Source organism: Pituophis catenifer, unplaced genomic scaffold, assembly GCF_029215685.1.
Source record: "Pituophis catenifer annectens isolate HBS135680 unplaced genomic scaffold, rPitCat1.0.hap2 SCAF_7, whole genome shotgun sequence".
NCBI classification, from domain to species: domain Eukaryota; kingdom Metazoa; phylum Chordata; class Lepidosauria; order Squamata; family Colubridae; genus Pituophis; species Pituophis catenifer.
The window spans coordinates 80771997-80794985 of NW_027256887.1; the positions used below are offsets into that span (position 1 = coordinate 80771997).

The following is a 22989-nucleotide window of genomic DNA, read 5'->3' on the forward strand; positions in this document are numbered from 1 at the left end:
TAAGAGACAATCCCTTGACATTTAATATTAAGATTTCTATGCCCAAATGAACTTACGTTCATCTATTTCAGGAATGTCAAACTGGATCTCTTCGAGGGTTGGATCAGCATTGTAGTTCTCCTCCATGGGCCAGCCGGAGGGAGATGGGATGGACACCTCCTGCAGTACCCTTCTGGCCAAAACAGGGCACGAGGGAGAGCGTGCGAGCCCCCGTGCGTCCCGTCCTTGGCCTGGACAGCCTCCTGCAGCACCCTGCCAGCCAAAATGGGGTGCAGGGGGCCCTCACGTGGCCCCCCGCACCCTGTTTTGGCTGCCAGAGGCACCGTGGGCCAGTCCTTTGCTATTTCCAGGCTGACCCCGTGGGCCAGATTTAAGCACCCCGCGGGCCTTGAGTCTGACACACCAGATCTATTTCATTTAGTCAAGATCAAGTGAGGTACTAATACTGCTCTATAAAGCCTTAGTAAGAGCGCACCTCAAATACTGCATCCAGTTTTGGTCACCATGCTATAAAAAAGATGTGGAGACTCTATTATTAGTTCGATTTATATGCCGCCTTTCTCCGAAGACTCAGGGCAGCATGTAAATTGAACTAATAATAGAGTCTCCACATCTTTTTTATAGCGTGGTGACCAAAACTCCGAAGACTCTAGAAAGAGTGCAGAGAAGAGCAACCAAGATGATTAGGGAACTGGAAGCTAAAATATACGATGAACAGTTGCAGGAACTGGGCCTGGCTAGTCTAGTGAAGAGAAGGACCAGGGGAGACATGATAGCAGTCTTCCAATATTTGAGGGGCTGCCACTGAGAGGAAGGGGTCAAGCTATTTTCCAAAGCACCTGAAGGCCAGACAAGGAACAATGGATGGAAACTGATCAAGGAGAGATTCAACCTGGAAATAAGGAGAAATTTTCTGACAGTGAGAGCCATCAACCCATGGAACAGAAGTTGCCTTCAGAGGTTGTGGGAGCTTCATCCCTGGAAGCTTTCAAGAAGAGACTGGACTGCCATCTGTCAGAAATGGTGTAGGGTTTCCTGCTTGGGTGGGGGGTTGGACTAGATGACCTACAGGGTCCCTTCCAACTTTGTTAATCTGTTATTTAGACTCAACTTTAGAAGACTGAAATAACTTTGTAAGGCAATGTTCTAAGTGAAATATTATTAAAATAGAAGAGGTTTCCCCCTCCCTATGGAAAAACAACTTCCCCATCCTCTTTGAAGACATTTATGGGGGGGGAGGGGGGGGATAATAATTCCCCTGTATTAATTGTAATAAGAGCCAGTCAAGTGTTTAAGTGCTTGCCTAGAAACCAGGAAACTGTGAGTTCTAGTCTTAATTTAGACATGAAAATCAACTGGGTGACTTTGAGTCAATCACTCTCTCTCAGCCCAACCTACCTCACAAGGTTATTGTGGGGAAAATAGGAGGAAGAAGGAGTTTTAGGTATGTTCGACACCTAGAATTACTTATAAAGTAATAAAGGCAGGATAAAATTCTAATAAATAAATAGTAAGTAATATGATAATTTATATGTTGCCCAACTCCTAATGACTCCCAGTTTAGGCATATGCACTAAATATATACATAGGGATATCCATAAACTGCCATGAAATTCAGATGAAGCTTTGCTTGTTGCAAAGGAATGGAGTAACGTTGGAAGAGCTCACACAATAAACAAAAAATGAGAATCCTCAACAAAAGGATTAAATGTATATTTGTACAGAGAAAATGGTGTTTCCCTATAGTGCAGGACCCTGCTTTGCCCTTCTTAATATACCATCCATTTAAAAAAGCCCTCCAACACCAAATTTATGATTATTCATTCATTTATTCCTTTTGCATCGTGCTGGGATCTAAGTTTATAAGTTATGAAAAACATTAAAACACCCACAGTAAATATTAAAAGTCAGAGTAAAAACAATTAAAAGCACATAAAAATTGTAAATGGGCAGAAATAAGATAAATAAAAGATAAGAAGATAAGCAAAACTAACTAGTTGGAGTACTTTGGGAGATGCTCTAAGCATCCTCCAAAATGCCCTTTCAGGAAAAGGGCCAGGCTGATCTCTATTAAAAGATTATTCCAGAGGGCCATTGCTGACCTGGATTCCTTTAACTTCCTAATTAGGTCAACTGGAATATTATGTTTATCTGAATGAGGATTTCAAAGTCCATGCAATATTAAATTGCTCCCCTAGAAACACAGGAAAGATTAAGAGCTTCCAATATACAGAGATACATGAATCTGGGAGATAGGTAAAGGTAAAGGTTCCCCTCGCACATATTTGCTAGTCGTTCCCAACTCTAGGGGGCGGTGTTCATCTCCGTTTCAAAGCTGAAGAGCCAGCACTGTCCGACGATGTCTCTGTGGTCATGTGGCCGGCATGACTAAACACCAAAGGCGCACGGAATGCTGTTACCTTCCCACCAAGGTGGTCCCTATTCTTCTACTTGCATTTTTTACGTGCTTTCGAACTGCTAGGTTGGCAGAAGCTGGGACAAGTAACAGGAGCTCACCCCGTTAAGCGGCACTAGGGTTTCGAACCGCTGAACTACTGACCTTTCGATCGACAAGCTCAGTATCTTAGAAACTGAGCCACCGCGTCCCTTGGATTCACCGTGTGAATCCGGGAGATACTTGCATCCAAATATTCTTATTTCTGCTTCTTCCTTTTCACAGGGATACAGGTAGTCCTTGATTTACAACCACAACTGAGCCCCAAATGGCTAAGTGAGACATTTGTTAAGTGAGTTTTATGGCCTTTCCTGCTACAGTTGTTAAGTGAGTTGCTGCAGGTGTTAAATTTAGGAACATGGTTGTTCAGTGAATCGTTCCCCATTGACTTTGCTTGTCAGAAGGTCGCAAAAGGGAATTTCACATGACCACGGGATGCTGCGACCATCATAAATACATGCCAGTTGCCAAGACTCTGAATTTTGATGACATGACCATAGGTGAAAAATAGTGATACGTCACTATTTTCTTTGCCGTTGTAACTTCAAACGATCACTAAACAAATGGTTGTAAGTCGAGAACTATCTGTATGTACCTGAATGTGAACTGAATGTTTCTCTATGACTGATGTAACCATCAACTTTTCCATCCATAAGGCTTCAAGTTCGCTTGGGAATGAGTGCCTTATGGATTTGGGAAGGAAAGCCTTGGTAGTACAGTGGTCTAAAGCACCCTGTTATTAAGACCAGCTGCCTGCAATTACTGCAGGTTCGAATCTCGCCAGGCTCAAGGTTGACTCAGCCTTCCGTCCTTTCTAAAGTAGGTAAATTGAGGACCCAGTTGTGGGGGCAATAAGCTGACTTTGTATAAATATACAAAAGGATGAAGGCTATTGCTTAGCACATTGTAAGCCACCTTGAGTCTCCGGAGAAGGGCGGCATATAAATCAAATTAAAAAAGAACAAAAAAAGACCCTTTGGGTGAAGGAACCAAAGAACAAAGATATTCTTAGCTGTAGGTTTTTGGAGAAAAGGTTAGGTAGGTCTTTTTCTTTGTAAGGGCTTAGTTACAAATAGATCTTGTTCCAGGCTCTTTCTTCTTGACAAGTTAGAACAATTAACCAGTGGAACAACTGGCCTCCAGAAGTTGTGAATGCTCCAACACTGGAAGTTTTAAAGAAGAGATTGGACAACCATTTGTCTGAAATGGTACATAGGGTTTCCTACTCTATGGGTAGGAAACCCATAGAGTTTTCTACCCATAGTCTTCTAGTCCAAGACTAGAAGACCTCCAAGGTCCCTTCCGTTATTCAGGTTCGTCTTCTAGTGACTAGATCAGTGTTTCCCAGCCTTCGCACTGTCAGATGCGTAGCCTTTAATTCCCGGAATTCCCTATTCCCCATGCCTTTTGCTGAGAATTATAAAATTTACCCAAGGTTGAGAAACATTGGACTAAATTCATCGTTTCTCCAGTTTAGCAACTTTAAGAAGGGTGGACTTCAACTCCCAGAATTCCCCAGCCAGCATTGGCTGGGGAATTCTGGGAGTTGAAGTCCACCCCTCTTAAAGTTGCTAAGGCTGAGAAACACCAGACCGGATAGATATATGTTTACTTATTCCGGGCACGTGTTGCTATATAAACTACACTATTTTACTCCCGCTCATTTTTCTTCGTAATCATTGCACAAAGTCACTTATAGATTTCAATAGATCCTCCCATCCGTGACAGTTAGCAAGTAAGAGAAAACTCTACTACTCTTAACACTACTGCTATCAATAACTATCATGATAGAAGAAAGCTGACTTTCCAAGAATACTTAGAATAGAATAACAGACTTGGAATCATCCAGGTTTAGTCATTTTCTATGTAGAATAGAATAGAATAGAATTTTTTTTATTGACCAAGTGTGATTGGACACACAAGGAATTTGTCTTGGTGAATAGAATAGAATAGAATAGAATAGAATAGAATAGAATAGAATAGAATAGAATAGAATAGAATAGAATAGAATTCTTTATTGGCCAAGCGTGATTGGACACACAAGGAATTTGTCTTTGGTGCATACACTCTCAGTGTACATAAAAGAAAAGATACGTTCGTCAAGAATCATACGGTACAACACTTCATGATAGTCATAGGGTACAAATAAGCAACCGGGAAACATTATCAATATAAATCGTAAGGATACAAGCAACAAAATTACAGTCACACAGTCATAAGTGGAAGGAGACGGGTGGTGGGAACGATGAGAAGATGAATACTAGTGCAGACTTAGTATTTGCCTTTTTAAAGCTAAGCTTATTGAAAGCCATCATTTTCCCTCTTGGGACTGCCACAGTTTAACCAAAGAACAGAATAACAGAGTTAGGAGGGACCTCGGAGGTCATCTAGTCCAACCCCCTTTGCTGCTCAAGCGGGAGACTCTATATCAGAGGTCCTCAAACTTGGCTGCTTTAAGACTTGTGGACTTTCAACTCCCAGAATTCTCCAGCCAGCTATGCTGGCTGGAGAATTCTGGGAGTTGAAGTCCACAAGTCTTAAAGCAGCCAAGTTTGAAGACCTCTGCCTTATATCATTTCTGACAGATGGCAAGTCTGGTTCACCTTGGCGCAAGTCCGGTCCATCCATCTTTCTTTCTTTCTTTCTTTCTTTCTTTCTTTCTTTCTTTCTTTCTTTCTTTCTTTCTTTCTTTCTTTCTTTCTTTCTTTCTTCTTTCTTTCTCTCTCTCTCTCTCTCTCTCTCTCTCTCTCTCTCTCTCTCTCCCTTCCTTCCTTCCTTCCTTCCTTCCTTATTCTCCGAAGGACTCAAGGCGGCTTACAATGCATTAAAACCCATCTATTAAAACCTTAAAATTCTTTCTTGGCGCCTCCTCGCTCAACGTGATGCCCACGGATAACCTGGGACCCTCCCCACCCAGGAATTCCTCGCCGTCATCCGACCCCGCGTCAACCAGTTGGGGGAAATCTGGGGAGCTGTGGGCAATACACTCCTTCCCTCTCGCTCCTTCCAAGCCAAGGATATTTATTCTCCATGGTGCCGCCGTTGCCTCCTCCGCATGGCCCGAGCGCCTGTTCCTTACTGCGATGGTCTCAGCAGCTCCCAGCGCGCCGCCCGCCTCGCCCGCCTCGCGGCTCTACCCCGCGGCTCTTCCTCCCTGCTGCCCGCCTGGATGCGGCCAGTCGAAAGCCCGGAGAGAGGCGACCCTCTATGGCGCCAGCGGGGCAGCCCGCGGGGCCTCCGCCACGTCACAACGGGCGGGCGAGGGGCTGCCTCCCTTGCTGGTTCCCCCCCCCCCAACGGCCGGGTTGCCCCCCCCCATCCCGCTCCAGCGCCCGCGGGGCTACAGATGGGCATCCCGTGCGCCTTTTTTTTTTTTCCCCCACGCCTCTCTTCTCTTCTCTTCTACCTCTGGGCTCTCGCTTTCTGGCCAGAATAAATCTTTAAAGGATGCCTACACACCACCATCATCATCATCATCATCATCATCATCATCATCATCATCAGGCAAGATTAGGCAAGGCTATTGCTTAAAGCATTGTAAGCCGCCGTGAGTCTCCGGAGAAGGGCGGCATATAAATCAAATTAAAAAAAAAAAAAAAAAAGATTGATACTTAAATGAGAAGATAGGAAGGCCCACCAACGGAAGGAGTGGTGATAGCACCCACTAAGTGCGATCCAAAACATCTGGATTGCCGTTTGAAGAATGTCAGCGTTTGGCAACGTCACTATCAGTGATAGTGCAAAAGGTGGCTTCCATCCTGCGATGGAGGAGGCAAAGGTAGCACCCGTAGGTGCCTTGAGTGCAATCCAAAACATCTGGAGCGCCGCTTGAAGAATGTTTGAAGTGTTGGCAACGACACTATCAGTGATAGTGCAAAAGGTAGCTTCCATCCTGCAATAGTGAAGGCAAAGACAGCACCCATTGGTGCATTAAGTGCGATCCAAAACATCTGGAGCGCCACTTGAAGAATGCTTGAAGCGTTGGCAACGTCATCCTCAGTCAGTTGCAAAAGGTGGCTTCCATCCTGCGATGGGGAAGGCAAAGATAGCAGGTGCCTTAAGTGCCAAAGGCACAGGTGCCTTGAGTGCGATACAAAACATCTGGAGCGCTTGAAGCGTTGGCAACATCACCATCAGTCCATTGCAAAAGGTGGCTTCCATCCTGCGAAGTTGTCTCCGACACCCATCCAAGATTCACTTCTGCCTATTCCAGGTTCTTAGAAGGACTCAAGTTAATAAAAATGACAAATCCAGTCTGAACATCTGTCTGACTTGTGCCACGGGCCATCATCATCATCATCATAATCATAGGAAACAAATGATCTGAAAATATGAAGAAAGTCTAGAAGAAAAAGAGAGATATGAAATGCAACATAAAATTTATGTAGACTGAAGTGTCTCAGCTGGGCTGTTCTTCTCGGTGTGGCTTCTCTGGTTTTAATTTTTTTTTTCCCTCCCAAACTATTTTGCTGATGATTATAATTGCACTAGTAAAAACTAATACAAAGTAAAAGAAAGAAAAATAGAGAAAATGGTGCAAAAGGGAAAAATAGAGAAAATGTGAAAAAAAAAATAAGAATGTACTAGAAGAATATATAAATGACCCCCACAATCCTCATGTCCCAGAGGTGTTTTTTCAAAAGGCAACTTCATTTATTTATTTATTTATTTATTTATTTATTTATTTATTTATTTATTTATTTATTTTTATATGCCGCCCTTTTCCGGAGACTCAGGGCGGCTCACAATGCGTTAAGCAATAGCCTTCATACTTTTGTATATTTATACAAAGTCAGCTTATTGCCCCCACAAACCGGGTCCTCATTTTACCCACCTTAGAAAGGATGGAAGGCTGAGTCGACCTTGAGCCTGGTGAGAATTGAACTCACAGTAATTGCAGGCAGCTGGATGTTAAATGCTGCCTTAGTAGGAGGCATTAGCCTCCTACGCCACTTAGGCTCCTTGAGAAAAACTTAAAAAAACTTAAGAAAAACAAAGTCCAATTGCCTTTTGAAAAAGCACCTCTGGGACAACCATGACTTGGATGACTGAGAATCTCCATAGACACTCCCAATCTTCATCACCAGTAAGCAGTTTTAATATTTTTTTTTCATCTGCCTCTCCAGTTTACATTGTTGCAGAGTTTTTCCCTGCTGTTTTCCCACATTTCCACACCTACAACCATGGGAATCTGTAAGGACTATGTGTTATCATAAATTAATCAATCTGGTGGATGTCCCTGAAACATTAGAGACAGAATAGAGCAGGGGTCTTCAACTTTGGCAACTTTGAAGTCCACAAGTCTTAAAGTGGCCAAGGTTGGAGACCCCTAGAATAGAGAACACAGAATAATACTGAATGCTCCAACACTGGAAGTTTTTAAGAAAAGATTGGGTAACCATTTGTCTGAAGTGGTGTAGGGTTTCCTGCCTAAGCAGGGGGTTAGACTAGAAGACCTCCAAGGTCCCTTCCAACTCTTTTATTCTATTCTAAAAAGAAATGTATTCCTTTTTTCCCTGGCTTAAATCAAATTGCTGATTTCAGGGACTCTCCCTGAATTCCCACTGACGGTGAGAAATGTTTTTTCTTCTTTCAAAACCAAGCATCAAGAAACGTTATTTAACAAAACAGATAATTTATTTTCTCACCTTTATCACGTAGGATTGTTTCCATTGTACTCTGACTGAGCATAATTATGAAAATAAGGGAAGGTATAAAGGCCTTGCTATATGACAAAACAAATACCACATTCTTATAATTTGGAGCGGAAACAATGGGAGCAGTGTTATTGTATTTGGTTTCCCCAAATATTTTAAGAGATGCACTTGCCAGAAATGCCAACCTTTTCGGCAATCTTTTTTTCAAAATGAAAAATTAAAATTAAGATTGTAATTTGGATTGTATTGCATTGCATTGTATTCAGTCATTTATGACAGGAGACATGCTACCCTATCAAGAGCTATAGAGGGAACATGAATGATACCCAAAAGTTCCTCAAGAGGTTTTGTGATTAGGTCTACAGCATCATTGATGTCTCACATGTATGATTAATAAAAAAATGTATTAGATTATTTTAATACACAATAGAATGATACAGTCTGTGGCCCCAAAGTCACAAGCATCCCGGTGACTGTCACAGCCCTAGCAATACGAAATTACAAATTATGAAATTACTTAACTGTCCTTACCTAACTAAATTTGGATGTGAATCCATTAAAAAAAAAAAACTTGTTCTAATCCAATACATTGAAGCATGATGTCCAGAGTATTGTTTGAAGTCCAAGTGCCTCTTTTCAGTGTGAAAAAGTTCCTTATCCAGGTACAAAATTCCATCTATCTACAGTGTTTCCCTGAAAAAAAGCCCTCCCCTGAAAATAAGTCCTCCCCCAAAATATTTAACCGCATGCACAGCCGGTCCCCACCATTTCCTCTGGTTAGGGTTAGGGAGACAGAGCTGGAAATCAGGTATGACAGCAAGAGGATCCCCGTCTTGCTCCACACACCCCAAAATAATAAGACCTCCCCACAAATAGGGCCAAGCGCTTATTTCAGGGTTCAAAAAAATATAAGACAGGGTCTTATTTTTGGGGAAACACAGTATCTATCTATCTATCTATCTATCTATCTATCTATCTATCAGATAGATAGATAGATAGATAGATAGATAGATAGATAGATAGATAATATATTTACTAAGTCTGCACTACTATTAATCTTCTCATCGTTCCTATAACCCATCTCCTCCCACTTATGACTGCATGACTGTAACCTTGTTGCTTGTATCCTTATGATTTATATTGACTGTTTCCTAATATAATTTGATTGCTTATTTGTACCCTATGACTATCATTAAGTGTGGTACCTTATGATTCTCGACAAATGTATCTTTTCTTTTATGTACACTGAGAGCGTATGCACCAAGACAAATTCCTAGTGTGTCCAATCACACTTCTATTCTATTCTATTCTATTCTATTCTATTCTATTCTATTCTATTCTATTCTATTCTATTCTATTCTATTCTATCTTCTATCCATCCATCCATCCATCCATCGGTCTGTCTGTCTGTCTGTCTATCATATAACTAATTTGTAGCCTGACATTTAAAAACATTAATTAGATGTACATTCTTCTCAATTTATTGAATTAAATGCATATAAGTTATGCAAAATTTTTGAAGAGGCACCAATCTTTGAAAAGGTTGCAAATGACAGTAGCACATCCAAGTTACAGTCACTCCTCTTCAGCACTTTCTATAATTCTTGCTCTGCAGTGTAGAAAACTCAGAAACTCTTGAATCCAGATGTAACCACCAAGGAAACGTGATGGTTCCATTCCCCTTGATGTCATGGAGTGACAAAACAATTGTTTTCTCTGGCATTTCTCCAGGTCACAGTGTGTGACAGTCTCCACAGATCCTAGGAATTGATATCATTTTTGTGTGCAGAACATAACAGTTTTCTCATCTATATTCATTTGCAGTCACTGTAAATGTTTTCAAAACAGAATACAGTGGAATCAGTAAAGCAGTCTTCGACTCCAGGGTCCTCCGATGCTAAAAAGAAGGGTAATATATCCCATTTTTTTGGATGTAGTTGATTTTTCCTAATAATATAAATGTTTAGTATCTGTCTTTCAAGGCTCACATGCATAAACACACAGTCAGTATTTTAGAGTTCTGTTTTAGCCTCAGAATTTGTTAAACAATCTTTTCAGTGGGATTAAGGGATTTAACAAGTTTGGTTTGTTTGTGAGATTGAGATTGCCATGAGCCATGGCGGTGCAGTGGCTAGAATGCAGATTTGCAGGCTAATTCTGCCGACTGCCAACAGTTCAATAATTCACCGGCTCAAGGTTGACTCATCCTTGCATCATTCCAAGGAAGATAAAATCATCATCATCTTCTTCTTCTTCTTCTTCTTCTTCTTCTTCTTCTTCTTCTTCTTCTTCTTCTTCTTCTTCTTCTTCTTCTTCTTCTTCTTCTTCTTCTTCTTCTTCTCCTTCTTCTCCTTCTCCTCCTCCTCCTCCTCCTCCTCCTCCTCCTCCTTCTCCTCCTCCGCCTCCTTCTCCTTCCTACCACATAATCCCTTGCAGGGTGGAGTCTGGGCAACTGAATCGAGCTAGCAGAGTGTTTACTGGCCAGATGCCCTTCCTGTCACCAATGCAGAATTTTGTTCAGCATATATATTCTCATTTTGCCCAGAGAGAGAAATATCTGCCTCTACCTAGGATCAAACTCACAGCCTCCTGATTGTGAGGTGAGAGCTCTACCTCTAGTCCAGTGATGGCTAACCTTTTTGCTGTCGTGTGCCAAAAGTGGGGGAAGTGTGGGGGGGGTCGCAGGCGCGCGTGCCACATTCATAATTCAATGCGCCCCGCCCTCCCATGCATGTGCATGCGATCCCCCCATGCTCCCCCCTGCTTTCAGCACACAATGGCATGGTGGGCCCAGTAGGCCTGGTTTTTTTTGCCCTCCCCAGGCTCCAGAGGCTTTCTTGGAGCCTGGAGAGGGCAAAAACGGCCTTCCCCACACCACCAGAGGCCCTCCGGAGACCGGAAACGGCCCATTTCCCGACTTCCGGTAGGACTGGAAGATCCATTTTTCACCCGTCCCAGGCTCCAGAGGCTTTCTAGGACCTGGGGAGGATGAAAACCGCCTTCCCTACCCAACCCCAGAGGCCCTCCAGAGGCCAGAAACAGCCCGTTTCCCGACTTCCAGTGGGACTGGAAGGCCCGAAAATCAGCTGGCTGGCATGCTTGCGCACTAGAGCTGAGCTAGGGCAACACTCGTGGAGCCGATATGGCTCCACGTGCCACACGCGTGCCATAGGTTCGCCATCACGGCTCTAGGCCATCGCACCACTCCCCAAGGAAGATAAAATGAGGACCCAGATTGTTGGGGGCAAAATGCCAACTCTGTAAACCGCTTAGACAGGGCTGTAAAAGCACTGTGAAGCGGTATGTAAGTGTTAAGCGCTATTGCTACTGCTATTACGAGCTTTCACAGAAACAAACAAACAAAAATGCATGAATTTCTGCAAGAGGCATTTCATATTTATTTTTTTCCCAAAATTTCAGATCCCACTGCTACCGTTGAAACAGGCCCATCAAAAACTGAGCCAGCACCAAAAGAGGGTGCAGCTCCACCACCTACAGATGCTAAAACAACAGCAAAACAACCGGCGGCCGCTCCAACTTCGGAGACAAAGGAACCTGAAAAACATGGTAAAACCAAAGAAATGATCAATGATCAAAACCTCACCTTCTGCAACACTAAGTGCCAAATTATAATTTCAAATACAGCAGGGCAAATTATGAAATGAGTAATAATGCTGGCTAATTACGCTGAAAGGGCCTTGGTAGTACAGTGGTTTAATGCACCCTGTTATTAAGACCAGCTGCCTGCAATTACTGCAGGTTCGAATCTTACCAGGCTCAAGGTTGACTCAGCCTTCCATCCTTTCTAAGGTAGGTAAATTGAGGACCCAGTTTGTGGGGGCAATAAGCTGACTTTGTATAAATATACAAAAGTATGAAGGCTATTGCTTAACGCATTGTAAGCTGTCCTGAGTCTCCGGAGAAGGGCGGCATATAAATCAAATTTTAAAAAAAAATGAATTAATTCTTTAAAAAATCATTTGTCCGGATCAATCACAAACTAAAGTTGACGAGTAATAAATATTGGCTAAATTCCAGACCAAACTTTTATATACTTAGTCAGATATCCTGTAAGCTCTATTGATTTTTTTTTTAAAGAGAAAAAGTGGAACCGATACAGTAGACCCTGCTCCAGAATCCTTCAGTATTAGCAGTCTTGAAAAGATTAAAGTTTCCTTAAGACCAATATACAATATACACAGTCAATTAATGATATTGTTTTCTTTGGGTTTCTTCTAGATTTAAGTATTTTTGTTCCCAATTGGCCTTGTTACAGCGTTCTAGAAACTTTCTAGAAAATAGATATATGGTGTGTGTTTTTTTTCTTCCTAGCATTTTCCCACAAGTGTAGAGTCTATTCTTCTTTTTGAGGTCAATCAAGTATCAATCTGTGGGTTGCAATAGGAATCAATTGACCAGTTTTTTGTCCAAGCTGATGTAGTTGGCTGAGAAAGACTGATTCACCCAAAGTCATCCGGCCAGCTTTCATGCCTAAGGCACAACTAGAATGTCACTGCGTTCTTTTATTTACCAGCTGAGCTCATCTTTTCTGGACTATCAGACTTTCCATACCTTGCCAAGAATTGTTATCAGTAAGCTAAACTGCGCATGTCCACCCACATTCCTTCACACTCATTTTTTTCCTTTGTTCTCTTGCCAGAAAGGTCTGGCTGAGAAATAGCCGGCACGAACTTTTGCAAAAATGTAACAATTACTTTTCTTAGTTATTGAGATGTTTTATTTTCTTTATAACAAATAAATGAGTTTTCTTAGAAGATATTTTCTTCGGGGTTTGTTTTCTTAAAGTATGCAACAAGGAAAAAGGTCTCGATCCACTCCTCTAATCAGGCGCGATTATCTCATAGCCAGAATGGGATTAATCAATGCCCTGACATAGAATATAGGGTAGTTTTTATATGATTTTTATATTGTTTTAATTCCTGATTGGGACCCACTCAGGATTTGGTATAAGATGGGTAGCTATGTAAATATTTTAAATAAATAAATAAACCCACAGTCTCCTGGTTTCTAGCCTGATGTCTTAACCACTGAACCAAACTAGCTTATGTAAAATATATGGGGTTTTTTTTTCTAAGTCCCAGGCCTGCCACCGTCTTCGGATGCTAAAACAACCACAAAACAACCTGTGGACCTTCCAACATCAAAGACAAAGGAACCCGAAAAACCAGGTAGAATTAGAAGAATGGTAAATTGTCGTGATGTGGACGTTCTATCTAACAAAATGAAATTCAATAATGGAAAAAAGTAAGGTTCTACATTTAGGCAAGAAAAACAAAATGCACAGGTACAGCATATGTGATACCTTGCTCAATAGTAGTAACTGTTAAAGGGATCTTGGAGTCCTAGTGGACAACCATTTAGATATGAGCCAGCAGCTGCCAAAAAAGCCAACACAGTTCTAGGCTGCATAGAATCAAGATCACGTGAAGTGTTAATACCACTTTATAATGCCTTGGTCAGGCCACACTTGGAATATTGCATTCAGTTTTGGTAGCCACAATGTAAAAAAGATGTTGAGACTCTAGAAAGAGTGCAGAGAAAAGCAACAAAGATGATTAGGGGACTGGAGGATAAAACAAATGAAGAACGGTTGCAGGAACTGGGTATGTCTAGTTTAATGAAAAGAAGGACTAGGGGAGACATGATAGCAGTGTTCCAATCTCAGGGGTTGCCACAAAGAAGAGGGAGTCAAGCTATTCTCCAAAGCACCTGAGGGCAGGACAAGAAGCAATGGGTGGAAACTAATCAAGGAGAGAAGCAACTTAGAACTAAGGAGAAATTTCCTGACAGTGAGAACAATTGATCAGTGGAACAACTTGCCTCCAGAAGTTGTGAAGACTCCAACAGTGGAAGTTTTTAAGAAGATGTTGGATACCCATTGGTCTAAAGTGGTGTAGGGTTTCCTGCCTGAGCAGGGGGTTGGACTAGAAGACCTCCAAGGTCCCTTCCAACTCTGTTATTCTATTCTATTCTATTCTATTCTATTCTATTCTATTCTATTCTATTCTATTCTATTCTATTCTATTCTACAGGTGAAACTCGAAAAATTAGAATATCGTGCAAAAGTTTATTTATTTCAGTAATGCAACTTAAAAGGTGAAACTAATATATGAGATAGACTCATTACATGCAAAGTGAGATAGTTCAAGCCTTGATTTGTCATAATTTTGATGATTATGGCTTACAGCTCATGAAAACCCCAAATTCACAATCTCAGAAAATTAGAATATTACATGAAATCAATAAAACAAGGATTGTACATAGAACAATATCGGACCTCTGAAAAGTATAAGCATGCATATGTACTCAGTACTTGGTTTGGGCCCCTTTTGCATCAATTACTGCCTCAATGCGGCATGGCATGGATGCTATCAGACTGTGGCACTGCTGAGGTGTTATGGAAGACCAGGATGCTTCAATAGCGGCCTTCAGCTCTTCTGCATTGTTCGGTCTCATGTCTCTCATCTTTCTCCTGGCAATGCCCCATAGATTCTCTATGGGGTTCAGGTCAGGCGAGTTTGCTGGCCAATCAAGCACAGTAATCCCATGGTCATTGAACCAGGTTTTGGTACTTTTGGCAGTGTGGGCAGGTGCCAAGTCCTGCTGGAAAATGAAGTCAGCATCCCCATAAAGCTCGTCTGCGGAAGGAAGCATGAAGTGCTCCAAAATCTCCTGATAGACAGCTGCATTGACCCTGGACTTAATGAAGCACAGTGGACCAACACCAGCAGATGACATGGCTCCCCAAATCAACACAGACTGTGGAAACTTCACACTGGACTTCAAGCATCTTGCAGTGTGTGCCTCTCCATTCTTCCTCCAGACTCTGGGTCCATGGTTTCCAAATGAGATGCAAAAGTTGCTCTCATCAGAAAAGATGACTTTTTTTCTTTAGCCCAGGTAAGACGCTTCTGACGTTGTTTGTTGTTCAGGAGCGGCTTGACAAGAGGAATACGACATTTGAAGCCCATGTCCAGGATCCGTCTGTGTGTGGTGGTTCTTGATGCACTGACTCCAGCCTCAGTCCACTCCTTGTGAAAGTCCCCAACACTTTTGAATGGCCTTTTCCTGGCAATCCTCTCCATCCTTGCTGCTTGTGCACCTTTTTCTTCCACACTTTTCCCTTCCACATAACTTTCTATTAATGTGCTTTGATACAGCACTTTGGGAACATCCAACTTCTTTTGCAATTACCTTTTGAGGCTTTCCCTCCTTATGGAGGGTGTCAATGATGGTTTTCTGCACAACTGTCAGATCAGCAGTCTTTCCCATGATTGTGATTCCTACTGAACCAGACTGAGAGACCATTTAAAGGCTCAGGAACCCTTTGCAGGTGTTATGGCTTAATTAGCTGATTAGAGTGGGACACTTTGAGCCTAGAATATGGAACCTTTTGACAATATTCTAATTTTCTGAGATTGTGAATTTGGGGTTTTCATGAGCTGTAAGCCATAATCATCAAAAGTATGACAAATCAAGGCTTGAACTATCTTGCTTTGCATGTAATGAGTCTATCTCATATATTAGTTTCACCTTTTAAGTTGCATTACTGAAATAAATGAACTTTTGCACAATATTCTAATTTTTCGAGTTTCACCTCTATTCTATTCTATTCTATTCTATTCTATTCTATTCTATTCTATTCTATTCTATTCTATTCTATTCTATTCTAGTTGGCCAGAGATATTTTTTTTTACTTCCAATCTTTGGTTAGTAAAAAATCTTTTTAAAAAATGTACATGGACTAACGTATTAGCAAAATACCATCCGTAAAGGAAGTTGTAATTAGTCTTTTGGGCCTGCCGCACAACAAATGGTCCAGATGTTAGAGGAGAAGCACATCTGGAAATCCAAATGACTTAAGCAATGAAGCAGTGCCAGGCAAGTCCAGACAAGGTCTCCAACATCCCCACCAAACTAGATGTGTATACCTGCAAAAAAAGGAAATAAAAAAGAAATGCATCAGTACAGGTAGTCCTCGAAGTACAACAGTTCATTTAGTGACCTTTCAAGGTTACAACTGCCCTGAAAAAGGTGACTTATGACCATTATTGACACTTACGACTGTTGCGGCATCCCCATGGTCATGGGATCAAAATTCAGATGCTTTGCAATGGACTCCTATTTATGACAATTGCAGTGTACCAAGGTCATGGGATCTCCTTCTGCGACCTTCTGACAAGCAAAGTCAATGGGGAAGCAAGATTCACGTAATAACCATGTTATTAACTTAACTAACTCCAGTGCCTGGAGGCTGTACGGATCTGGATGGGGAGGAACAGGCTCAGGCTCAACCCTTCCAAGACTGAGTGGCTGTGGTTCCCGGCATCCCGATATGGTCAGTTGACTCCATCACTGACTATTGGGGGCAAGTCTTTGGCCCCCACAGAGAGGGCTCGCAATCTGGGAGTCCTCCTGGATATGCAGCTGTCCTTGGAGGAACATCTGACGGCTGTAACCAGGGGGACCTTTTATCAGGTTCGCCTGATCCGCCAGTTGCGGCCCTTTCTTGATCGGGATTCCTTGTGCACAGTCACTCATGCCCTCGTAACCTCTCGCCTTGATTACTGCAATGCTCTCTACATGGGGCTCCCCTTGAGGAGCACCCAGAGGCTCCAACTGGTACAGAACGCAGCAGCGCGGGTAGTGACGGGAGCAGCGTGGCGCTCCCATGTAACACCGCTCCTGCGTGAACTGCACTGGCTCCCGGTGGTCTTCCGGGTGCGCTTCAAGGTGTTGGTTATCACCTTTAAAGCGCTCCATGGCATAGGGCCTAGCTATCTTCGAGACTGCCTACTGCCACCGACGACCTCCCACCGACCCGTGCGCTCCCACAGAGAGGGCCTCCTCGGGGTGCCATCAGCCAAACAATGCAGGCTGGTGACCCCCAGGGGGAGGGCCTTCTCTGTGGGGGCACCTACCCTCTGGAATCAGTTGCCCCCTGAGATAAGGAGAATCCATGACCTCAGTGCCTTCCGCCGTGCCCTTAAAACCTTCTTTTTTCAACAAGCCGGGCTGGCTTAATTTCTTTTTAAGGGTTTTTTAATTGTTCTGTTTTGCTTATCGTTTTAATTAATGGGGCCAAATCTATATATATTTTTAAATGTGTTTTAATATTTGTATTTGATGTTTTTATCTGGCTGTTCACCGCCCTGAGTCCTCAGGGAGAAGGGCGGTATACAAATTCAAAAATAAAATAAAAATAAAATAAACTGCAGTGATTCACTTAACAAATGTGACAAGAAAGGTAGTAAAATGGGGTAAGATTCACTTAACAAATGCCCAGGGGTGAAATGCTCCCGGTTCGGACCGGATCGCCCAATCCAGGAGCGATGATGGCGGGTGGTTCGGAGAACCGGTAGCAAAAATCCTTGTGCCCCCCCACCATGCTCAGCTGAGTTGCACAATCATCAGAGGCTTTTTTTTTTTACTTTTAAAAGCATTTTTTCTACAACCTCTTCCAACGAAAAAATGCTTTTAAAAGTAAAAAAAAAATGATGATCCCACGGCTCAGCTGGGATCCTCAGAGGCTTTTCAAAGCATTTTTTTCTGCAACCTCTTGGCCAAAGAGGTGGTTTAAAAAATGTTTTGAAAAGTCTCTGACGATCCCAGCTGAGTTGCCTGATCATCAGAGAGGCTTTTCAAAGCATTTTTTAAAAAGCCTCTCTGACGATCCCAGCTGAGTTGCCTGATCACCAGAGGTTTTTCAAAGCATTAGAAGAAATGCTTTGAAAAGTAAAAAAAAAAAAAAAAAGAAGTTGGCCACGCCCACCCAGTCACATTACCCCCCCCCAAAGCCATGCCCACAGAACCGGTAATAACACATTTTACATTTCACCCCTGCAAATGCCTCACTTAGCAACAGAAATTTTGGGCTCAGTTGTAGCTCAAGGAATATCTGTACCAGTGATGGGTTTCAAAAATTTTTACTACCGGTTCTGTGAGTGTGGCTTTGTGGGCATGGCTTTGTGGGTGTGGCAGGGGAAGGATACTGTAAAATCTCCATTCCCTCCCCACTCCAGAGGAAGGTTACTGCAAAATCCCCATTTCCTCCCAATCAGCTGGGACTTGGGAGGCAGAGAATAGATGGGAGCGGGGCCAGTCAGAATTTTTACTACCAGTTCTCCGAACTACTCAAAATTTCCGCTACCGGTTCTCCAGAACTGGTCAGAACCTGCTGAAACCCATATCTGATCTGTACTGAAATCTATATAAAACAGCTGGCTGGGGAATTCCGGGAGTTGAAATTCACAAGTCTTAAAATGGCCAAGTTTGAAGATCCCTGGTTTTGAGAATTGGGTTATCAAGTTTCAGAACAGACAAAGGAGGACATGGACATTTTGAAAACAGGACAAATGGGGGCAGGAGGAGGAGGACACACTAATTATTTGATTTTCTTGGAACCTGCAATAAAAATTACAATGTAAAACTGGGAGGAGGAGGAGGAGGAGGAGGAGGAGGAGGAGGAGGAGGAGGAGGAGGAGGAGGAGGAGGAGAGGAAGAGGAGGAAGAGGACAATAATGACTTGGGTCTACATGAATGGGCTTATATGAAATTACTTTTTCCAGCATGAGAAAGATTGGTTTTTCAATTACAAGAAGATGTCAGAATCATTTAAGGGGCAAAAGCCTTCAACCTTGTAACTGATTACGGTCGTCCATTTCAGGCATCAGTGCAAGCTGGTGAGAGAGTACTAATCAAGATCAGAGTACAGCTTGTTAACTTGAGGTTCCATTAGTACTTCTTTAGGAGGCAGTGTGCCATGGAGAAAAGCAGCTCAGAAAGAGATACATAAAAAGCTGGACAAGGTTTGATTTTAAGGCTATGCTTTCCAGATGGAGATCATGAAGAGAACAAGGAGGACATGTTAACCCAATCTGAGAACTTTTTGGGATATGTAAAACAAAAAAATTCATCCATGCGAAATCTGTTAATAAGGAATTGTACCATTATAACTAATTTTTTTAGATTTATTTATTTGTCGATTACATATTAGATAATATATATAAGCATAAATTGAATACATAAAATGAATACAATTAAAGGGAACATTAGGACAGGGACGGTAGGCACGCTGGTGCTCTTATGCACGCCCCTTACAGACCACTTAGGAATGGGGTGAGGTTTTGGGATGAAACCACAGTCAGGTAGTGCATTCCAGGCATTGACCACTCTGTTGCTGAAGTCATATTTCCTGCAATCGAGTTGATATAAACAATAAAAGAGGAACTTAGTTTCACATAAATTGCTTTACTGAAAAATAAATACATTGGGACATGGTCTCATTGTTCCTGCTTGTAATATAAATCACTTCATGAGCCCTGTTTACTCACACTGCTTGGAATTTCTCATCTACAGATATTGTGAGTGATGCAAAAGTCCCTCCTCAGCCAGGAAGTGTTCAGACTGTAGACAAGAAGTCCACTCCAGAACCATCTCAGCCTCAACCGGAAGTTAAAGTACAAGGTGGGATGAGAATTTTGACATTCCAAATTATCTGAATTCTTGGTTTTACTACATAAATTTTGAAAGGCAGAATATAATTTCAGTTTCATTATGTTTCCTTTGCTTCCCTTTCTTTTCAAGTATATAAACTTAAAAAGAAAGGAAAACAAAGGAACTGAAATTAAATTTTAGATAGATGATAGATAGATAGATAGATAGATAGATAGATAGATAGAGAGATAGAGAGATAGATAGATAGATAGATAAAGAGAGAGAGAGAGAGAGAGAGAGAGAGAGAGATGATAGATAGATAGATAGATAGATAGATAGATAGATAGATAGGTAGAGGTAGAGGTAGAGGTAGAGATAGATAAGCCAAATACCATTCACTCGTCATGAAATCTTCAGAATGGTAAAGCCTACAAACTTGAAATTTGGCATGTACATTCCTCTTGGCTTCTAGGTGCTCGCTAAGAAAGGATTTTTCAAAATGACCATCAGATCATTAGTATTTCATATACAGTATTATATTCACACGCTCTGATGCTAAGGAATTAGATGTTCTACTCCCCCTCCCCATCTGAAAGGAACTCTGTCCCAACTGCCAGTTGTCTTATATTAACACACTCTGATGCTACCTCTTCGCTAAACCGGGCGTGGGCGTGGGACATTCTACTCCCCCTCCCCCTCTGTTCCAACTGCCAGTTGCCATACATTATGACACTCTGATGCTACGGAGTTACACATTAAGTTTCAGGCTTTATGTGTCAATTTATCAAGCCCGCTCACATAGTTTCATAGCAAAGGATGGGTGTCCAGCTAGTATTCTCTCTCTCTCTCTCTCTCTCTCTCTCTCTCTCTCTCTCTCTCTCTCCCCTCTCTCTCTCTCTTTCTCTCTCTCGCCATATATATATATATATATATATATATATATATATATATATATATATACATACACACACATATATATATATACACATATATATATACATATATATATTTACATGTATTTTATTTATTTCTATCCAACCTATATTATTTATACAAATAATTCAAGATGGGGAACATATCCAAAAAACCTTCTTCCTCCTATTTTTCCCTACAACAACAGTCCTGTGAGGTGGGTTGGGCTGAGAGAGTGTGACTGGCCAAAAGTCAGCCAGATAGCTTTGAAGGCTAGCGAACTCACCATCTCCACTTTCTAGTCTAGTGCCCTAACCACTAGACCAAACTGTCTCTCCATTTTTTTTTTTTTTCATTTATCTATTTATCTCTATCATCCTAATATATTTTTCTTCTTCCATTATTTCTTCTGGAAAATTTGCCTTGGAAATGAAAACTTCACTCAGCTCAACAACCAGCAACAACCAGCAGTCCCCAAGCTCCTGGTAAATATCTCCTTATCATTCAGAGATGTCATTTTTTCTTCTTTTTTTCTTTGTGGGTTGTTGGTTGGTTGTGTATGTGTGTGTGTTTAATGTATATATATATTTTAAAATTCAGCGGGTCCCACCAGTCCTCTTGTGGTGGCCCCTTTAACGACTCAGCCAGCATCAAAACCGACAACAGAACCACAAGCTCCAGCAGCTGCACCAGGTAAATCACCTTTTCTCACTTAATTGAAGATAATACCTTTCCTTGTTTGTTCCTTATGTCAAGTTTCTATATACAAGTCCTAATATTTTTTCTTGTATTATATCTTCTGGCAAATCTCCTTGGAAATGAAAACGTCAAACAGCTCCACAACCAGTAATAGCAGCCAGTCCCGCAGCTCCTGGTAAATGATCCCTTGTCAAATGATTAGAGATAACATCTATCCTTATTGTTTCCTTGTGGATTGTTGCTTTTTCTTTGTGTTTTTAAAGTCTATACTTTTAAAAAAAATAATTCAGCAGGTCCCACCGTTCCTCCTGCGGCGGCCCCTTTAAAGACTGAGCCAGCAGCAAAACCAACAACAGCACCACAAGCGCCAGCAGCTGCACCAGCAACAACGCCAGCACCGGGTAAGTCACCCTTTGTTACTTAATTGAAGATAATGGCTTTCCTTGTTTTGTCTTTGTGGGTTGGAATTTTTCTTTATACGTTTAATCTAACTATCTTTCTCTCTCTCCTATTTATTTATCTATCTCTATCACTCTCTCTATCATGTCTGTCTGTCTGTCTTTCTCTCTCTCCTATCTAACTATCTCTATCACTCTCTCGATCATCTCTCTGTCTCTGTCTCTCTTATTTATCTCTATCACTATTATATATATATATATATATCCCTCTCCTCCCTCCCACTCCCCACCCACCCACCCATCTCTCTCTCTCTCTCTCATCTATATCTATCTATCTATCTATCTATCTATCTATCTATCTATCTATCTATCTATAATATTCTCTCATTTCTATCTATCTATCTATCTATAACATTCTCTCTCATCTATATCTATCTGTCTGTCTGTCTATCTATCTATCTAATCACATTCTCTCTCTCTCATCTATATCTATCTATCTATCTATCTATCTATCTATCTATTTATAACATTCTCTCATCTATATCTATCTATCTATCTATCTATCTATCTATCTATCTATCATCTATCTATCTATCTATAACATTCTCTCTCATCTATATCTATCTGTCTGTCTGTCTATCTATCTATCTAATCACATTCTCTCTCTCTCATCTATATCTATCTATCTATCTATCTATCTATCTATCTATTTATAACATTCTCTCATCTATATCTATCTATCTATCTATCTATCTATCTATCATCTATCTATCTATCTATAACATTCTCTCTCATCTATATCTATCTGTCTGTCTGTCTATCTATCTATCTAATCACATTCTCTCTCTCTCATCTATATCTATCTATCTATCTATCTATCTATTTATAACATTCTCTCATCTATATCTATCTATCTATCTATCTATCTATCTATCTATCTATCTATCTATCATCTATCTATCTATCTATAACATTCTCTCTCATCTATATCTATCTGTCTGTCTGTCTATCTATCTAATCACATTCTCTCTCTCTCATCTATATCTATCTATCTATCTATCTATCTATCTATCTATCTATCTATAACATTCTCTCTCTCATCTATATCTATCTGTCTATCTATCTCTATCTCTATCTCTATCTCTATCTCTATCTCTATCTCTATCTCTATCTCTATCTCTATCTATCTCTATCTCTATCTCTATCTATCTCTATCTCTATCTCTGTCTCTGTCTAAAAAGCAGCCCCAACTGAACCAACACCCAAACCAACAACAGAACCACAACCTTCTGCACCAGCAACACCAGCAAAGCAAACAGCAGATGCCCAAGCTGCCAAGCGCGAAGCCTCTGGTAAAACCAAGATAAAATTCAAGTTACCTTTCAGGCTCACCGTAGATAAGCTTGTGACA

The 22989-nt window shown here is 41.4% G+C and overlaps 2 protein-coding genes across 2 annotated transcripts in view; one reads left to right on the forward strand and one right to left on the reverse strand.

The window, feature by feature from the left end:
* LOC139319854 (1-phosphatidylinositol 4,5-bisphosphate phosphodiesterase zeta-1-like) overlaps nucleotides 1-126 on the reverse strand; it is a 67954-nt gene extending 67828 nt beyond the window's left edge. The window contains exon 1 of the mRNA XM_070947904.1: nucleotides 57-126. Coding sequence (XP_070804005.1) covers nucleotides 57-126 — 70 coding nt within the window. The remainder of the gene's footprint in view (nucleotides 1-56) is intronic.
* A 5412-nt stretch (nucleotides 127-5538) lies between these two features.
* The window catches only part of CAPZA3 (capping actin protein of muscle Z-line subunit alpha 3), a 37711-nt gene continuing 20260 nt past the window's right edge, over nucleotides 5539-22989 (forward strand). The window contains exon 1 of the mRNA XM_070947905.1: nucleotides 5539-5713. Coding sequence (XP_070804006.1) covers nucleotides 5539-5713 — 175 coding nt within the window. The remainder of the gene's footprint in view (nucleotides 5714-22989) is intronic.